Source organism: Thermobia domestica, chromosome 3 (genome assembly GCF_964235325.1).
Source record: "Thermobia domestica chromosome 3, izTheDome1.hap1.1, whole genome shotgun sequence".
Lineage (NCBI taxonomy): Eukaryota > Metazoa > Arthropoda > Insecta > Zygentoma > Lepismatidae > Thermobia > Thermobia domestica.
Window position 1 is genome coordinate 13459268 of NC_137456.1, and position 20793 is coordinate 13480060.

At 34.8% G+C, this 20793-nt stretch overlaps 1 protein-coding gene across 1 annotated transcript in view; it reads right to left on the reverse strand.

Annotated features, from left to right (window-relative positions):
- Positions 1-227: 227 nt before the first annotated feature.
- The window catches only part of LOC145681676 (uncharacterized), an 83944-nt gene continuing 63378 nt past the window's right edge, over positions 228-20793 (reverse strand). The window contains exons 6-7 of the mRNA XM_081753296.1: positions 5151-5343; positions 228-461 (exon numbers count right to left, since the gene is read on the reverse strand). Of these exons, the coding sequence (XP_081609422.1) occupies positions 228-461; positions 5151-5343 (427 nt within the window). The remainder of the gene's footprint in view (positions 462-5150; positions 5344-20793) is intronic.

Consider the following 20793-nt stretch of genomic DNA (forward strand, 5'->3'; position numbering starts at 1 on the left):
ACACGAGTACGATACCTATTCCTCTTTAGCACATTTCATGAAATAAAACATTAATTCTTACAATGTTTTGCTGTTATAATTTGAAAACTATTTTAACGACCGTCATTTGCAAATGTTAGATGAATTTTGGTAGTTTCCAGCTAAGGTTCTCTTTAAGAAACAAATTAAGGACATCACAAAATGTTAAAAATTAAAGAAAGTCTTCAAAATCTTATTTTGAAATTCAGCTAATATTCATCTTTCCCAAGCTCTTGCTCCACGAGATTCTCCCATAATTCTGTCTTGAGATTTTGATAGTATCTCCAGTAGGCAATGGCAAATATCATAAATACAAATGGAAATGTGATCAATGCAACGATATCCAGAATTCCTTGCTTCTTCACTATACTCTGCATCAGTGGATATACCTTCCTCAATAATCTGAACTTGCACAATTTCTTCATCGCTTTCTTTGCAGCTGTCTGTAGAAAGAAATAGAGCATAAGTTACGCATAACAAATTTAGGTAAGTTGATAGAGAGTAAGGAAAATTGAAGAGACAAACTTGAAATTCAATACCTCACAAAACAATTCATATTTCTATTGTTTTAACAAACAAACCACAACTATGTTTATGATCTTGCAATTTACAGTTTTTACTTTTTCTAAAAAAAAGGAACCAACCTATAGAAATAAGTTAAGCCAATAGCACATTTATTTATTTTTCGAATTTGAGCCACTTGTCATTCAAGAGTTCTAATTACACAGGCCTGCATTATTTCGGTTATGTCATATTTTCCAACATTCGATGATGGACTCCTATCTTTCTTGGTGCGCTTAATCCAAAAATGGCCGTAGTTGAATTGTTTGCGAATTGCAACGTGTCACAATGTTTTATACGTCTATAAACAACACAAATATGAGCCGTACGGACAGATGTTAGTTCATAGTAAATGCACCCATTTGTTTGTTTATGATGAAAACAAATCATTGACAACATAAACCGGGAAATTGCAGCACTTTCGTCAATAAACGTGGTGTACACTGCAACTGTTAGTGCTAGTACAACCGTTCGTACGTATCCTCCGATATCGAAAGTCGGGTACAAAAAGTTTCCGTGTTTTAATGTGAGTGGGATATCAGAGGCAGGGACAATCATTGGAAGCGGAAAGTTTGGCTAATGACTGTCATTGGAATCTGAAGTAAAAAAAAGTACTCAAAAGTTCTATCATCGAGGCGACGAAAGTTCTGCCACCTAGGGTTAATGAAGCAATTTATGAAAGCCTTACCAAAGGATAGCACATGTTTCTAGTACATGTCGACCGAATTTTCAGCCTCATCAACCGCAAAACTAAAAGAGGGTGTCTTTACAGGGCAAACATTAGAAACCTCTGCAATGATCAACATATCGAGATTGGTGAAAGAAAGGCCTGGGTAGACTTTAAAGACGTATTAACTAAGTTTCTGAGCAACAAGAACGATTTGATACTATGCTGCAGAACTACGAAGAAGGTAGAATGTTTTATGAGTTTAAAGGTTCATTTCCTACATTCCCGAGAATCTGGATGCTGTTAAGAAAGAAATGATGGGATATTCAATCAGGACATAAAAGAAATCGAAAAGCGTTACCGAGGACAATAAAATAAAATAATGATGGCGGACTATTGCTGGATCTTGCATACACACGAAACCAGAAAAGAACACGCGCGGAAAAGGCGGAAACACAGCATGACTGGTCTAAAGAGACTTCGACGCAACGACTAAAATCGTGAGTATTTCTTTTCTATTATATCCTATTCTATTTTCGTTTTTGATTTCTAAGCCGCAGAATACCACGTATCTTACATAACAAAAGGACTGCGTCCTTAAGTCCATAGTCGTAACACTTTTGCGACATTTTTACAATATTTTTGACATATACTACATTTGGTACATTGCAATTTGCAAAAAAATAAAAAAAAATCTTAGCTGACAGAGACAAAATAAGGTCCTTTTTAGATTAAGCGCACCAAGATACATAGGAATCCATCAGCAAATGTTGAAAAACAGAACCATCTTAGGCTAGTGTTATATATGGACAGAAAGTCACATTTATAAAAGTATTTAATCATCATCATCATCATAGGTATTCTGCCTTTATTAGCAGGTCACTTGCCGCAGCGGAGAAGCTTCCATGCTCCACGGTCCTCCGCTAACCTCTTCGTCTTCGCGTATGATCTTTCTGTTTTAATATCATCCATTAATTGTAGTCTCCTTCGCCCCCTCCCTCTCTTTCCCGCCACCATACCCTCTAGGACGTCCCTCATGATGCAATCTCTTCTTAGGCAATGTCACAACCAGTTTCTCTTCCTCTTCCTAATAATATCTAAAAGTGTTCTTTTCTCACCCACCATTTCTAACACTCTCTCATTCGTTTTCCGCTCGACCCAACTAATTCTTTCCATTCTTCTCCACACCCACATTTCGAAGGCTTCCAGTCGATTTTCGTCACCCTTACGCAATGTCCACGTTTCCGCCCCATACAGCACAACACTCCACACGAAGCATTTTATGAGTCTTTTTTTCTACTCTTTGTTCAAGGTCCCACAAAACAGACTTTTCTTTCTTTTAAAGGCTTCTTTCGCCATTCCTATCCTTACTTTTATTTCACGTTCGCATTTCATGTCATTACTAAGAACACTACCCAGGTATCGAAAACTATTCACTTGTTCTATTTTCTCCCCTCCTGCTTTTATATTTGACACAGACCCCTTTGTTCCAATCACCTAGGCTTTTGTCTTTCTAACATTTATTTTTATCACATATTCTTCAAAGCCCCTTCTCATTTTTTCTAACATTTTATTGATTTTCTTTTCAGATTTTATTTAAAGTATTTAAAGTAATATATAGTACTTCGCGTATGATCTTTCTGTTTTAATATCATCCATTAATTGTAGTCTCCTTCGCCCCCTCCCTCTCTTTCCCACCACCATACCCTCTAGGACGTCCCTCATGATGCAATTTCTTCTTAGGCAATGTCCCAACCAGTTTCTCTTCCTCTTCCTAATAATATCTAAAAGTGTTCTTTGGTGTATGTATGTATATATATATATATATATATATATATATATGTATATATATATATATATAGATAGATAGATATAGATATAGATATAGATATAGATATAGATATAGATATAGATATAGATATAGATATAGGTATAGATATAGATATAAATATAGATAGATAGATATAGATATGTATTACTTCAAGATCCAATTCTTTAACCAAAGTATTCTGAATGATTTATTATCAAAGAAAATTAACATTTATTTTTGTCTTGTAAGTAGGTACTAGAAATAATCAATTCTATTACAAAGTTATTAACCTAAGCACATCTTTTAGAATAGCTCTCTTGTGACTCAGCGGTTAGCGTACGCACCTTTGGCGTGGAAGACCCGGGTTCGATTCCACGTTAATCAGTAGATTCACACCTCGCTGCTGAAAGGGGCGCTAAAGTTAAATCAAATCAACTCATAACTTCTTTTAGAAATGTGGTTCTGAACGAAAAAGTACTAAAAATTACCTAAGTTGAACATAAAACTGATCAGGAAGTAGAAAAAGTTTGCAGGAACTACAGTTCTAAAAAGAGGATAAACATGTTAGAAAAATATTTGTTTACGCATTCTCTGGGATGTGTTTAAATAGTCGTAATGGAACGGATTTGAAAAAAAAAAATACTAACTTATCTAGTCCTTTGTAAAATAAATTCATATTGCTTCTAATCGCCTACTAAATTGATAATGCAGACATATCCGTGTGCCGACCTGGGTTCTCTTATAGTGTTGCAGTAAGGTACATCAGTCTGCCTCAAATTTGGATTTCTCACAACGTAATTTACTCACAACAAGTTGTTACTACTTTCTTTAGTATAAACTCATTAATTATTAGATAATTAATTTTTTTCACTTATACGACAACAACTACATCTACACACTTCTTCTTTCTTTCTTAAAAGCAACATAACACTGTATACTAAATGCAATAATAAACAACATGATCCGTCTCATCATAATGATTTTTTCCCTAATTAAAGTCCTTTATCTTCGATTTGACTAGATTGGGGCTACGGTTAGTCACTGGCAGAGCGTTCAACTCTGGTACGTAGTTCTTCTGGTTTGACGTCACCTGGTGCTAAGTGGAGATTTGTGGTGAACAAACACCGGATGAGTGGTTTTTCTTAGAGTTCTCCCATTTCCTCCCGCTTTCTACACTCCTACACTTCATACTTACTGATCAGCACAATCTCCATTAGCTTATATGCGATTACTGTAGTACGTAGAAGTGCAAAATGGCGTTCCTTTGTCATATTAGAGGAAAGTAGCCAAATCCGGCACCACATCTTGTTTCTCTGCCATAAAATTGGCAGAATTAGAAATTGACATTTTTTTTAGAATTCGAAATAAGAAAAACAAGTTTCTTATGTCCAGTTGGTAGTGGCAAATTGATAGACCTGACATGGTTGAAGCTATGAAGTTTTCTTTTTGAAACCAATCAAATGCATGAATCTGGAAAAAGACAGCCTAAATCGGCACCCTTGTATGTTACTAGCAGTGAGTTATCTAAAAGTTATCAAATAAACGGAACAAAATCAGATATGACCAAATAATAACGTACTATGGATTTATTGAAAATTTTGATTTTTTTTTTTGTGTGTGTGTGTGTGTCTTGACGCGATTGTGTTTGGTGAGCTCGTCTTTGTCCACGACCTCTTCTACGTACAGGTGAAGTCATTATTTTGTCGATTGAATCCTGAAGTTGTTTTTTGAATGGAGACATAGTAATGACACTTCCACAGTTCGGTTTGCGATCTCTTGTAGATATTGTTTTCTTTGCTTGAAGCCCAAGAAAAAATAGAAGAAGGACTTGTCTGCAAAGGTGTAGACAAAGGAAATTAGATCAATCAAAGGATATTCGATCAGAGATTGAGAAAAGATATTCGATCAACGAAATGAATCACAATGATTAATTAAGGGATTGAGTTTTGTTGGGGATGAAGAATTTAGCTGGAAATAACACTTTACAAATTAGAATTGAAGGGACTATCAATGGTAAAAGAATTTTCATATAGTGATTTTACAAATATAAATTAGATAAACTAAGAACTATAAAAGAACTACCTAGGTACTTACATCAGGACTCAACACGACCACTTTCCCAACGTTAACACCATCCCTTACACCGTCGTTGTTTTTCCAAGTGTTTCTGTATCTACGCATACAAAGAATGATTGCATACTCCGTAAGAGCTCCAACAACAAAACTCATGCACACGATTACCCACAGTTCAATTGGCTTCACCTTTAACGACACTTGAAGGTTGTGTCTGCAATGCGAACAAGAATTGTAAGTAAATTATACTTTTAAACGGTTAGTAAGTTTCTGGAAATGTTGGCTAATATAACAACAGTTTTATTTTAATTGTGCTTAACATTTAATTGTGCTAACGAAATTAAGTGTGGTACTAGAATATTATGTATAACATACTTTAGAACTATGTTATTATGAAGATATTATAATAATAGATGCTTATAGAACTAAATTGTTAGAAGCCTCTTTTTAATTCGTAGTGTACCTTCATGTTCGAAAGCTATGTTTCTAGATATAACATAAATAAGTAACTCTGTTGTGAGCGAAAATTTCATGTCTTCTTGGAATCTTGCAGAAGAAGAAAACGCATATTTCCAAAAAGATATTTCAAGAAAAATGAAAATAGTAAGCAGGTTTATTTAAAAAAAAAAAGAAATCTCTGAAACTTTCATCACGAAACCCTAACAAGTAAGGGAACGAAATGAATAAATCAAGTTGCGAGATGAGACATAGTGCACCTCATATATAATGTGAAAATATGTGTATGTGCAAAGTTATAATGACTGAGCGCCATAAGAAACGGAGGGGGTGGGATCAAAGTTTGTTTGTGAAGAGTTATGCTGTATTATACAAATGCATTAAATAAACTGTTGAATCCTAAAAATAATGAAAGATAGACAATGCACACGGTGGTAGTTTCACATTATTGGCAAAAGAAGAATGGGTACAGTAGTTCACGAACCTCCGCCGCCATTTTGAAATATGTAATATTTTTTTGAAATAGAAAGGTCATGTAATATAGCATGTTCTCAAAAAGTCAAAAGTCAATTATGAACTTTAATGATCGTTATCTATACTTATTTGGAAATTTAGAATTATCTTTATAGCTATTTAGCAATATCTAGGAGACTGATAGATCCTACTCGTATGTTAAAGGTTTGAATTATCACGAAAATACATGTAAGTTAAAGGGTCTAGATCAAAACCCCCACACTCAAGAAATGTCAAAACGCCCACACAAACGGTCATAACCCCCACACAAATGGACAAATCTCCCAAATACACGAACGGCCATAACCCCCACAGCCAAAACCCCCACACTCAAGAAATGTCAAAACGCCCACACAAACGGTCATAGCTCCCACACAAATGAACAAATCTCCCAAACGCACGAACGGTCAAAACCCCCACAGCCAAAACCCCCACACTCAAGAAATGTCAAAACGCCCACAAAATCGGTCAAAACTCCCACACAAATGGACAAAACAGCCACACATAGCAACGGTCATAATATCCACATAAATGGACAAAACCCCCACACAAATGGTCAAAACTCCCACATGCAGAAATTGTCACCACTGCCACACAAATGGACAAAACCCCCATACAATCGGACAAATCCCCCACACTTTGAAATGATCGTGATTGCACGTCTTTGTTGCGGCTCTTTATGATGCCCACTTTAGTGTTTCTGTCATTAGAAAACAGTGCAAGAAAATAGTTGCAACATCAGTTTAAGTGGAATAAAAAATGTTATTAAAAAGTACAAGGGCAAGACATGCAACCAGGATCATTTCAGAGTGTGGGAGATTTGTCCGATTGTGTGGGGGTTTTGTCCATTTGTGTGACAGTTGTGACAATTTCTGCATGTGGGAGTTTTGTCCATTTGTGTGGGGGTTTTGTCCATTTATGTGGGGATTGTGACCGTTGCTATGTTTGGCTGTTTTGTCCATTTGTGTGGGAGTTATGACCGTTGGAGGTTATGACCGATTACCAGTGTGGGGGTTTTGGCTGTGGGGGTTATGACCGTTCGTGTATTTGGGAGATTTGTCCATTTGTGTGGGGGTTATGACCGATCGTGTGGGCGTTTTGACATTTCTTGAGTGTGGGGGTTTTGGCTGTGGGGGTTATGACCGTTCGTGTATTTGGGAGATTTGTCCATTCGTGTGGGGGTTATGACCGTTTGTGTGGGCGTTTTGACATTTCTTGAGTGTGGGTGTTTTGGCTGTGGGGCTTTCGACCGGTTCCCAAGTTAAATATATCTACAAGCTAAGAAAACTGACAGTGAAATTTCATGTCCAAATTGGTGTTATTACATTATTATTTATGACATTACTACAGTTTACTTTGTTTTATTATTTCTGGCGCATTTGGTCGGAAACAATGTGGAGAAGCCATAACACAATGAAATTTGATAGATTGGAATGCAATTATTATGTACTGTACGTAAACTACTATTTTTGCAACAATTGCTATATTTTTAACAACTTTCTTTGTCCACCTTCGTAAGCAATAGCAACTTAGGACGAGCTTAGCAAACATCTGGATGAAAAGTGGACTACTGCAGTCGAATACAGCAGTGAAGTTGTAATGGAAAATAAGTTATCGGGTGAGGTGGCATTCTCGAGTGTATATCGTTTCGCATTATGTTTCATCAGTTTGTTTGAAATATAAAGCCTTCGGTTATTGCGACAATATTGGTTTGCGAGTTCGGAACTTGTAATGATGATCCATCGTCGGAGAAATACAGTGTGTTTGAAAGAATTAAAAATTGTTGGAACAAAACTGAAGTGTGAGAAATGAGATTTAAACATTGTTGATCTATGACGACTTGGAACTTTATGAAAATGGTGATGTTGATAACACCGATTTTGATTTAAAAGAAAAAGATGTTTCTAAATTAGAATCATCCATTGAAGCTGTAGAAGATTGTTGTTCGCAACAAAGTAGCAGCTCCTCATATATACCTTACCCGGCATGAAAGTGTCCAGTGCGTTATACCCAAGAGCAACAATGAAAAATGTACAACTATTGGATCGAAACAGAAGCAATATCGAGGAAACGAAGGAAGCCTTCGTCTGTGTTCAACAGGTATAAATTTTTGCAAGGTAATTTGAATTCTCTGCGCATGTTCGAGCAAAAGATAAAGAGACCGTCTACAACGAAAATAAATAATGAGGTGCTACATATCTTTAAGAGTGCGAGAAACAGTAGCGCTATTATTCATGACAATACTCTTGGGATGTGAGCGTTGCACGTGAAAAAGCAAGTCAATTCAAACAAGACCCCAAATTTCAAGAAGTCCGTGTCATGGGTAAATAAATTTAACAAACGAAACCAAATTGTGTCGCGAAAAATTACACACTATCAGTAAGACTTCGCAACATGAACAGAATCTGCGCAAAACAGCAGAAGAGTTTATTGTGAAAACAAATGCCTAATAAGTTGTCACGAGCTTCAACCACATCAGGTGTTCAAAGCAGATCAAAGCTGGTTTGATAAAGAACTTCATTTCGGAAGAACTTTGGCATCAAAGGCAATCAAAATTATTTATGCAAGTTTTGGTTCAATAAGAGCCTACTCTCTCTTCTACATGATCATTACGGCCATCTCAATGGATGGATTTATCCAGTCTTTTATGTTTCTCTTGTTTGCTGAAACCACCGGCAAATTCCCCGCTAACAAACATAGCAATCATCCTAATATAAAATCATGTGTCAGAAAGACAGCCAATATGTCCAAGGAGGTTTCGAAAATATTTATGCAAGATGTTTTCTGGTCAAATAAACCAGAGAAGCATCTCATGCTTTCAGTTGATTCATGGTCATGTAATAAACACGACGAATTAATCAGTTCAACTGTTTCTACTGGTGTTCAGTTCCACAAACAGCTGACACCTCCAAAGTTCACAGATCTTATCCAGCCTTTAGATGTTGGCTGTTTCAGAACTTACAAAAATTTCGTAAAAAATGTAACAGACACACTACTGTCCATCGATGATTACAATATCTGGTATCGACACAATTTTATCCCCCTTCAAGCGTTCAGACGTTTCCAGTTCCCTGTTTCCGAAATTTTATTTCAAAGCATTGTATATTGACAAGCATCCAGGGCCATTTCAAATTCCTACTGAATATTACTTCGGTGCACCAAATGCAGCGGACTTTCAGTATCAACAACGTATTGCTGTAAATAGATCTTGATTTATATATATGTAAGCATCTATACAATTGCATCTTACAACATAAGTGAATCTACAACAAAATATTATACAATATTTCTTCTTTTAATTACAAATTCGAGATGGCCATAACAAGTTATCATGTATACAGACCTTAATATTTTCTCTAGATTTATGCATATACATTTCTATTACTTCGCCAACCTCGTCAAGTTGTTCTGTATATTCGAATGTTGCTGTCTAAGATTCACCAACATTCGTCTGTCCTTGGGCTTCGTTGACAGTATAATTCTTCTTTGACATCCCTGCCCTTTTTCACAGACTACCTTCATATCTTAATAATTATTAACAGAAAACGTATTTGAGTACCAAGCTAATCTGAGCACACAATCCTTTTATGAGCAAATCAACAGCATATTGTCTTAATATATATCATATAACAAGTTAATCTGATCTAACACGTTGTATCCATATTTTAGAACTCTCGTGCTTTAGGAAATACATCTGTAAACACAAAGAAATTTAAATTATCTTTAAAACTGAAACATATTCAATATCGAATGTAGAATACAGGATGAAAGCTGTTCATTAATTTTTACACCAATCATTTCTCTAATCTCTATGCCTTAAGAAAAACTAATAATATAATGTTAAATATTCAGATATTAATTTTGGTGAAGCGAAAAGACCGCAAAAAATAAAATAAAGCAGCAATCAACTATGAAATATTTTACCTGAGAGAGTTAAACATGGTAACCAAAGTAAGCAGTGTGGTTGTAAGTAAAGCAATTCTTCCAGGTACGGTATCCGGATTGATGATAAAGCTACACCAGGATACAAATACCAGAAGACCACTTGGAAAGTAGGTCATTATTATACTTGTAGAAAGATCTCGGTGTAATCCCATTGAAATAGTTAATATACTGTAAATTCCACCTGCAAAAGTAGTATTTTAAGAGTGTAAAAATGTATAAAATACATCAGAAAATACATCTCGCAATGATGCATAGTAATACACCTCCAAAAAGAGCTAAGATTTCATTGAAAGAGTCCGTTGAAGCAAAATATAATAACAGTATCTAAAATGAAGTTTATGTTGTATGAATGCCAATAACATCCGTGGATTGATAGGGAATTTTAGTCAATGTCTGTGGCTGAATTGTACGTTTATATCACCAGTAAAATAAATGTAGAAAAAACAAAAGATATTTGAAGATAGAACAGCTATAATAACTAGCTGACTCAATTTATATTGTAAAATTTCTTGGGTAGAGCAATAAAATGTACACGGGATTTGGACTTTCCCTTCACCTTTTATTATAAAAAATATTTTATGTACACAAATTATAATAAGTATTCCTCTAATATTTAGGTAAGATTAGATAGGAGCCCGGTGACCAAGCGTCGTGGGCTTTGAGGTGAGGTACCCTCGGTGACCGTGCGTCGTGAGAGGGGTGTAGATTAGGTATCTCTCTCTCGGTGACCGTGCGACGTGAGAAAGAGGAAAGGAACCCGGTGACCAAGCGTCGTGGGTATAAAGATGGGTACCTCTCGGTGACCAAGCGTCGTGAGAGGTGTTTTAGGTGTTTCGATCAATCCGGGAAGATTGATGTTGGTCGAGGCGTGCAGGTCCGTTTTATCCTGTCTTGTCGGCTTCCTTCGTTGATTCTCGTCCTTCCGACTGTTGGCGATGGTGATCGACTCCTCTTCGGGACCGTCGTCTGTTTCTTGTTATTTATTACTAACACATGTAGTTCACACGTGGTAATTGCATGACGTGTAGACATGCGGAACCTTACAATATTCTGACATACGATTATAAAATGCAGGAAATGGTGATTAAAGTTTAGGACATAAATTTAAATTTGGTAAAATATACTTTAAGCAAATGTGAACTAACACTTCATATACAATCATTTTCAGTACTGTTTCGCTATATTAATTTTATTCAACATTTACTAAAAATTTTGAAGCTTTGTTGCTTGATAAATCATAGATTAAAATATTAAATTGTCAAAAAAATGCAAATTCCTTACAGATCAAATTTGAGAATATTTTTGTTGTAATACAGAAGTAACATTAGGTACGCTCATGTCCAAAATTATTATCGCTTATCTATAACTGTCTTCTTGTAAGAATATAATTTGATAATGATTTTGCAGGATAGTTTTAATACTGATACTATGTGTATAATCGGGAAATGAATGTTTGTGGTAAATTTCATAGAAAAATAATTATAAATACGAAAATTAGAATGAGTAAAACAAAATGTTGCTAAATGGACAAGAAAGTGTTATTTTCTTTTTATTGTTCTTATTTACTGCTCTTTTGACATGATATTTGCCACATACATGTCTTTGCCTATTATACACATACTCACATTATAAGAAATACCGTACGAATTCGTTATCAAATTATATTCCTACAACATATTTATAGACATGCGACGGTAATTTTGGACATGAGTGTACATCATTTTGTTTCATTACCTTCTGCCGTTTTCTCATACCGTGACCACCATAGACGTTTCTCTTAAATTTCAATTCTTTCTAGGCATTGTTTTTTACAAGTGGTTCTTTCAAAACTAGTTTTTAATTAGCTTAACGCCGTTCAGTAAGTTCTTCAGAGACCGAAAGAAATAACAGTCTGATAGAAATAACAACCAAGTTCAGCTTATGAAGGTTCCGTGGATACGTTAAAATCTTTCCACCAAGTCCTCTCAATTTCTGACGAGACGTTAAATATATATGTAGTTTGGAGTTGTCAACGTTTTATATAAAATGAGTGTAGTTGACCAGTTCCGGTCGTTTCCTTTGCATTCCACAGTTGCGGTAATTATCAACAGTTTCTGTTGATATTGTTTTCTTTATCGGATGGCAGCATCTCGTGATCCGTGGTGCACTTTCTATTACACTAAACGCATATCAAGATCTTCTTATTTGGATCAGTATGGGCTTTGTTGCAATCTGTGGTGTTTCACTTCAATTCGAACATGATATTCTGTGTGCACCTTGTTGATATAAGTTTTCCGCTTTTCGTAATTCTTCATTAACCAATTCAGAAACGGCTAAAATTCCTTACATTTCAGTATAGATTCACAGGTAGAAATTTAATCGACTAAATATTTTCGAGTAGGATCATGTGGCATCTAAACGTCGAGTTTCCCTTTGCAAACCGTTTCTTCAAATATTTTTACACTGAAGAGTAATGGATGTTTAGTTATTGACAATGTCATGATTCCTTACACGGCAATCTTGATCGAATTTTGTCAGCATATCATCCACTTGTTAATCCCGAAATTCGTGTAGTACTTTCAACGAATTCGAATAACGAAAGCGATAGAACAATCTTTGGGTTGTTGTTTTTCATAATGCTTTTACCAATAACTAGTACTAATTACTTTGTATACATTTGTAGCATTTGCATCTTCATCAAAATAAATAGTGCGCGTTTGCCCAAAGTTTATTAATATTTACAGTTCAATATAGTAGTAATGGGGTTACTTTGCCTCACTTTGGACTTTGACCCCGACCTTTGTGACGTCATAGGTCAAAGGTCAATGACCTTGGCCCGGGGTCAATGACCTAGGGGTACCTAGGACCACCCCCTCTAAATTTTGGCAGGGGTACCTTGGCCCACCCCCTAAATTTTGGCAGGGGTACATAGGACCACCCCCCTTAAATTTTGGAAATTGCCAAATCTAAAAGTTTGGTATGGTAGCCTAGGACCATAGTATGTACCTCTATCAGTATTGGGTGTCTATGTCGTTCCCTTTCATGAGTAAAAAATTGCCAAAAATTCAAATTTCGGGGGTTTTTGACCTAATTTATCCCCTTTGATGAGGTATTATTACCCTATATAGTTATATGGGCGTATACAGGGGTCCATTACCTTTCATAAGATATGGGTATATTAATGCACTCCTTTAAAAATTTGGGAGGGGTACTTTGGCCCACCCCTTCAATTTTGGAAATTGACCAATTTCAACATTGGGTATTATAGTATAGGACCCTAATATGTATTATGATAAATTTGGGTGGTCCACCTCATTCCCTTCTAGGGGTACAAAATTGCCAAAACTATAAACGTAAGCAATACGTTGTACCACGTGTTTGGTTTTCGACCTAATTTATCTCCTTGGATGAGGTCCTATTACCTTATATGATTATATGGTCATGTATAGGGGTCCATTACCTATCATAAGACATAGGTACATTTGTGCACCCCTTTAAATTTTTGGGAGGGGTACCTTGGCCCACCCCTTTAATTTTGGAAATTGCCCAATTTCAACATTGGATATTATAGTACTGGACCTTAACATGTATTATGATAAATTTGGGTGGTCCACCTCGTTCCCTTTTAGGGGTACAAAATTGCCAAAATTTTAGTACAAGCAAGTGTTTGGTATTTGGTACATTTTATCCCCCTTTGATGAGGTTCTATTACCTTATATGGTTATATGGTCATGTATAGGGGTTCATTATCTATCATAAGACATAGGTACATTGGTGCACCCCGGGAGGGGTACCTTGGCCCACCCCTTAAATTTTGGAAATTGCCCAATTTAAACATTTGGTATTATAGTACAGGTCCTCAATATGTATCATAATAAATTTGGATGGTCTACATCGTTCCCTTTTAGGGGTACAAAAATTGCCAAAATATAAACGTTGTACCACGTGTTTGTTTTTTTTGGTCCATTTTATCCCCTTTGATGAGATCCTATGATTACAAGGGGTCCATATCCTATCATAAGACATGGGTATATTGTTGCACCCTTCTTAAATTTTGGCAATGGGGGTCCACTGAAATTGTACAATTTAAGCATAGTATAGGACCTCAATATGTTTCGGTGGTCCTATTGTCAAATTTTTAAGTACAACCACGTGTTCGGTTACTGACTCAATTTATCCTATTTGATAAGGTATGGACGGTATCTCCTTTCAATTTGGTAGTACCCTTCGGGTGTAGTACGGTCACGTGATCAATGATTTGGTTTTGATGCGCGACGAGGTCCCTGGTCAATGTTCTCTAGGAAAGATTCTTGGCATTTAAAACTTTTTTTCAACTTTTCAAACTAAAAAAAATGAAAACAAAAATTGAAACGAAAAAATTTCGAAACAAAAATGTTCAAACAAAAAATTTTAAACAAAAAATTCGAACATTTTTTAAACTTAAATTTCAAACAAAAAGTTTTTTAGTTTGAAACAAAAAAAATTTTAAACAAAAAAAATTGGAAACGAAAAATTTCAAAACAAAAATTTCGAACAAAAAAAATTTAAACAAAAAATTTTGCAACAAAAAAATTAAAAATTTTCAAACGAAAAAAATTTCAAACAAAATTTTGAAAACAAAAATTTCAAAACAAAAATTTTCAACAAAAAAAATTGAAACGAAACATTTTCAAACAAAAAATTTTGAAAGAATAAATTTACAAACAAAAAATTTCAAACAAAAATTTGAAAAAAATTTGAAACAAAAAATTTTCAACAAAATTTTTAAACAAAAATTTCAAAACAAATTTGAAACGAAAAATTTTCAAATAGAATTTAAATCAAACAGTGATCAGCTTTCACGGTTAACCGTTAAACTTTATCCGGTTTTTAACTATTCGATTAACAAATAAACGGTTTTCAACTATTCGATTAACAAATAAACGGTTTTCAACTACTCGATAAACAGATGAACTGTTTCTTTCCTTTTCACACCAGTGAGTGCAAGAATTTACAAACTAAAACAAAAAAATTTGTACTCGCTTTAAATACGCATCATTTTTGAAACAATGTGTTAGTGTTCATCATGGATACACAGTGGAAACATCCATTTACCTGTATTCTCGCAGGGCCTAGTGGGTGTGGAAAAACGTATTTTGTGAAGCGATTACTGTCACATCTCCCAACCATGATCAATGCAAAATTTCGTAAGATATACTGGTATTATGCAGAATGGCAAGACGTGTATGCAACAATGCCGGTTCCAGTAGAATTTCACGAAGGACTTCCACGAATGAAAGATTTTCAGCCTCAAGATGGACCACATTTGATTATTATTGATGACCATATGCGAGAAGTGAATAGTGATATTGTTGATATGTTCACAAAAGGATCACATCATCGAAATATTAGTGTGATTTTTATAACACAAAATGTATTTCATCAAAGTAAAGCAAATAGAAATATGAGTTTAAATTGTTCGTATTTGGTGTTGTTTAAAAATCCACGTGACAAGTCACAAATCAAGCATATGAGTTATCAAATCATGCCTGAGCATCCACTGGTTCTACAAGAAAGTTATGTAGACGCAACAAGAAATCCACATGGTTATTTACTGATGGATCTTAAACAAGATACACCCGATGAAATGCGATTTCGTACAAATATTTTTCCCGACGATTTGCATCATTATGTTTACGTACCAACAAAACATGTTTAAATTATTGTGCATGTGAAAAGAATGACTTAGTCTGTCACGATGTCTCCTACAGTGAAACACGCTGATCTGTTACGTGCTCTGCACAAAGCTAAACCAAGATTGCGTAAAGCTATTATTGCCAATGCAGACGCTTCATTAATTCATAGTATTTGTGAATGTTGTTATAATGTCTTAAAAGGCAATGTTCCACTGACAAGTGCACAGAAGTCAAGATTAAAGCGTTACAAGAACACGCTCCGCTATCTCGTAGACAATACAAAATCATTGGATAAAAAGAAGAAACATTTAGCCGTACAACAAGGAGGATTCTTACCTGCATTACTTGCACCTATTGTAGGAAGTGTGTTATCCAGTATTTTGTTTAAACAATAAACATCATGGAACATAGCAAGAAGATGGTTTTAGTGCCACCAGAAATGCTTCAACGAATGCATGCATCATCATCCCGTGTGAGTGAAAATCGAGAATCTAATCTCGATCGTGAAATGCAATCTATATTGAATACATCGTATCCAAGTGATGAAGAAAAATGGAATCAGTACAATAGAATATTACAGAAATATCTTTATGTGATACGTAAACAAGAAGAACCAATACCACTTACAATTACATCAATGAAACCTAATGGTGACGTTCCGAATGTTGACGATAGCACGAAACAAGAAATTTTAGCCGCAATACCACAAATGTATCGTAAGAAAGCCGAACTACTATTCCGTCGTTTAAAACAAGATGACGCAATTACGTGGGATCATAAAGCAACAGTGTACATCAACGATAATAAACTACATGGATCCAATATTGTAGATTTAATGTGTGATGTGACTCGACCGAGGAAACTTGGTATTATAGTACAGGACCTCATTATGTATCATGATAAATTTGGATGGTCCATCTCGTTCCCTTTCATGGGTACGAAATTGCCAAATTTAGGTACAACCACGTGTTTGTTTTTTGATTTAATTTATTCCCTTGGATGAGGTCCTATTACCTTATATGGTTATATGGTCATGTATAGGGGTCCATTTCCTATCATAAGACATAGGTACATTTTTGCACGCCTTTAAATTTTTGGGAGAGGTACCTTCGCCCACCCCTTTAATTTTGGAAATTGTTCAATTTAAACATTTGGTATTACAGTATAGGACCCTAATATGGATCACTATAAATTTGGGTGGTCCACATCGTTCCCTTTTTAGGGGTACAAAATTGCCAAATTTTAGTACAACCACGTGTTTGGTCTTTTGGCCCAATGTATCCTCTTGGATGAGGTCCTATTACCTTATATGGTTATATTGTAATGTATAGGTGTTCATTTCCTATCATAAGACATAGGTACATTGGTGCATCCCTTTCAATTTTAGGAGAGGTACGTACCTTGGCCCGCCCCTTAAATTTTGGAATTTTTTTTATTTAAGCATTCGGTATTATAGTACAGGACCTTAATATGTATCATGATAAATTTGGATGGTCCACATCGTCCACTTTCATGGGTACGAAATTGCCAAAATATAAACGTAAGCAATACGTTGTACCACGTGTTTGACATTTTGACCCAATTTATCTCTTGGATGAGGTCCTATTACCTTATATGTTTATATGGTTATGTATAGGGGTCTATTCCCTATCATAAGACATAGGTACATTTGTGCACCCCTTTAAAATTTGTTAGGGGTACCTTGGCCCATCCCTTAAATTTTAGAAATTGCTCATTTTATATATTTGGTATTATAGTACTGGACCCTAACATGTATTATGATAAATTTGGGTGGTTTACCTCGTTTCTCTTTCATGGGTACATGTTATATGGGTATGTACAGAGGTTTATTACCTTTATATGTTTATGTTCCCTTTTAAATTTGGGGAATTATCAAATAACAAAATTCGGTAAACCTTTTTCTAGGACCCATTGTAGATGTTGGTGTTCCTCTTATGGCCAAATATTCAAAATTTAAAGGTTATTGACCGGCTTTATTATTGAATAAGTACAGGATTTATTACTTTTTCATAACACACAGGTGTATTTGTGTACCAATCTTAAATTTTGGGAGGGGTACATTTCTTATTGTCATATCAATAATTGGTAATGGTTCTTAAAATTGGATAGTATCTCATTCATTGGGTAAATCATTATGATCACGTAATCAGTTATTGACCTATGATGGAATTAGGAGTCCAGGACATTGGAACATTGAAACTTTGTAGGATAATTTGAGAATTGCGTCATTGGTTTTGATTATTCCCGCCAAATATAAACGTAAGCAAGACGTTGTACCACGTGATTGTCCTTGATGAGGTAGTGTACAGGGATTCATTTCCTTTGTTGTGGTACTTCTTAAGTTTGAGTACACACACACTTCTAGAAAACAGTTGGTTCTACTCAGGTAAACAATTGACGGACATTATTGACATTATTGAACATATAATGATATGATTAACTCTAAGACTTAGGTATATCAAGAGAAGTATTCTTTAAATTTGGGAATGGTGATAAACAGAATTTTAACATAAGGTGCGAAATTTGAAACAATACATTGAACTTTAGTCACAGCTCATAGTCTAAGATCATTGGTGGTGATTGATTTGAAATCTGATAGCTAACCTTATTGAATTTTATGACTCATAGACGAAAGGCAATACATGCTACAACACTGGCAAAGTTATTGTTAATGCAATTTGATTGGTTGATCACTATCTGTCGTGCAATCTGATTGGCTGATCACTATCTTTCGTGCAATCTGATTGGTTGCTGATTTTCAAATCTTTGCTGTATTCAGTTTTAAGTTTTGTTTAACATTTAAAAATCTTGGTTTCGTTCAACATTTTGCACTCACTGATAAATATGATCAAAACCGTTTATTTGTTAATCGAATAGTTAAAAACCGGATAAAGTTTGACGGTTAACCGTGAAACGTAAAATTTTTTTTAGTTTGAAATTTTTTGCTTGAAATTTTTTGTTTGAAAATTTTTTCGTTTCCAAATTTTTTTTGTTTCAAAATTTTGTTTGAGATTTTTTCGTTTGAAATTTTTGTTTGAAATTTTTTTCGTTTGAAAATTTTTGTTCGAAAATTTTGTTTAAAATTTTTTGTTTAAAATTTTTCGTTTCCAAATTTTTTGTTTGAAATTTTTTGTTTCAAAATTTTGTTTGAAATTTTTTTCGCTTCAAAATTTTGTTTGAATTTTTTTTTTGGTTTGAAATTTTTTGTTTGAATTTTTTCGTTTCAAAATTTTTGTTTCAAAGATTTTTGTTTGAAATTTTTGTTTCAAAGTTTGTTGACATTTTTAAAAGTTTGTGCACTTATTAGTAAAGAACTGGAACTGTTTAGAACAAAAACCTTTTGACAACATTGTGGTGCAATAGTACACGTCAGAACCTGGGGTTGTACTTGAAATGAAAAAACACAATTCATTGAAATGGATCATTTTATTACACTCCACATACATCCATACCAGATAGTGGTTCTGGATATTGTCGATACAATGTATTTTGAACTTCTTGCACTAGTTTGTCTTTAGCATATAATTTTAATTCCAGTTGAAGTCTTTTAAGGTCTAATGCAATATCAATTGGTGGAAACTCAATGTCCATTTGATCACAAATAAACTGTTTATCAATACAGGTATGCACCCAAGAACGATGTTGACATCCATCACAATATCTAGATACATGTTGTACAATATGCATAACACATTTTTCAAAATAGTACTTTTTCAGGAATATACTAGTTTTGTTGCACACTTCCACTGCATGTTTCACACACTGAAATACGCTGATAAATTTGTTCCATTCAGTTTGTGTTAGATACACCATGTTGCGAGGGACATGAAATGTACTCTTTTTACGTAACAGCACCATCTTCTCTTCGAGGACTGTACGCAGCACCACTTCATGATTTGAGCCTAATGATTTGACTATGGTCACATTTAGCTCATCATGAAAATAATCGTTCATTTGGTCGATTCGTGAACATAATATTTGCCATTCTTCACAGGTCAGTTGTACACCAAATTGTTCTGCTTTGCCCAATCGAATCACTGGGTCAAATGTTCTAGCACTGATACCAATCATCACATGTTTTGTTTGAAATATATTTATTGGAAAATAGCTTGCGAAGATGAACTCTTTATCGTTAGAAGTACACATCTTTCCTCCTGAAAAGCACTTGCTCAAATGATTTCGTGGGATGACACTGTATTTGCTGGTTTATAGTTATTGCTGACGTCATTGGTAAGGAATGTGCTGACGTTTGAATTCATGATTTCATCACAGTTGCTGACGTCATGCCGACCAACCAAATTCATACAACTACAGCTGACGTCATTGGAAAGAAATGTGCTGATTCATGATTTCATCACAATTGCTGACGAATCTGGCTGTGTACTAAATTCAAGTTGATGACTTCGACCCAGGAATCCTTTGTAACATAAAGATACAGATCCAGTATTTAAGAAACGCAGCAGTTCTTCTTGTTTTGATGGTTCCATGGGTAAATATCTTGCTGGTAAAATTATATTCTTATCATTTTCAAGCTTCACTACGATTCTTACTCCAAACTTTGTAGGGATCATTTGGCTAGCTAAGATTCTATAAGGTACATTTTGTTGTAAATCAGTAATCTTGGTAAATGATTTCATCAAATCACGTGTGTTTAGAAACTGCAGACAAGTAGCCATGATGATGTTATCATGAATACTAACTCGAACGATACTTATATATGATGCAAAACTGATGACGTTACATGATCATGTTCTAACGTGTACTATTGCACCACAACGTTGCCAGATGTTTTTGTTCTAAACAGTTCCGGCTAGTGCATACCTGTATTGATAAACAGTTTATTTGTGATCAAATGGACATTGAGTTTCCATCAATTGATATTGCAATAGATCTTAAAAGCCTTCAACTGGAATTAAAATTATATGCTAAAGACAAACTAGTGCAAGAAGTTCAAAATACATTGTATCGACAATATCCAGAACCACTATCTGGTATGGATGTATGTGGAGTGTAATAAAATGATCCATTTCAATGAATTGTGTTTTTTCATTTCAAGTACAACCCCAGGTTCTGAC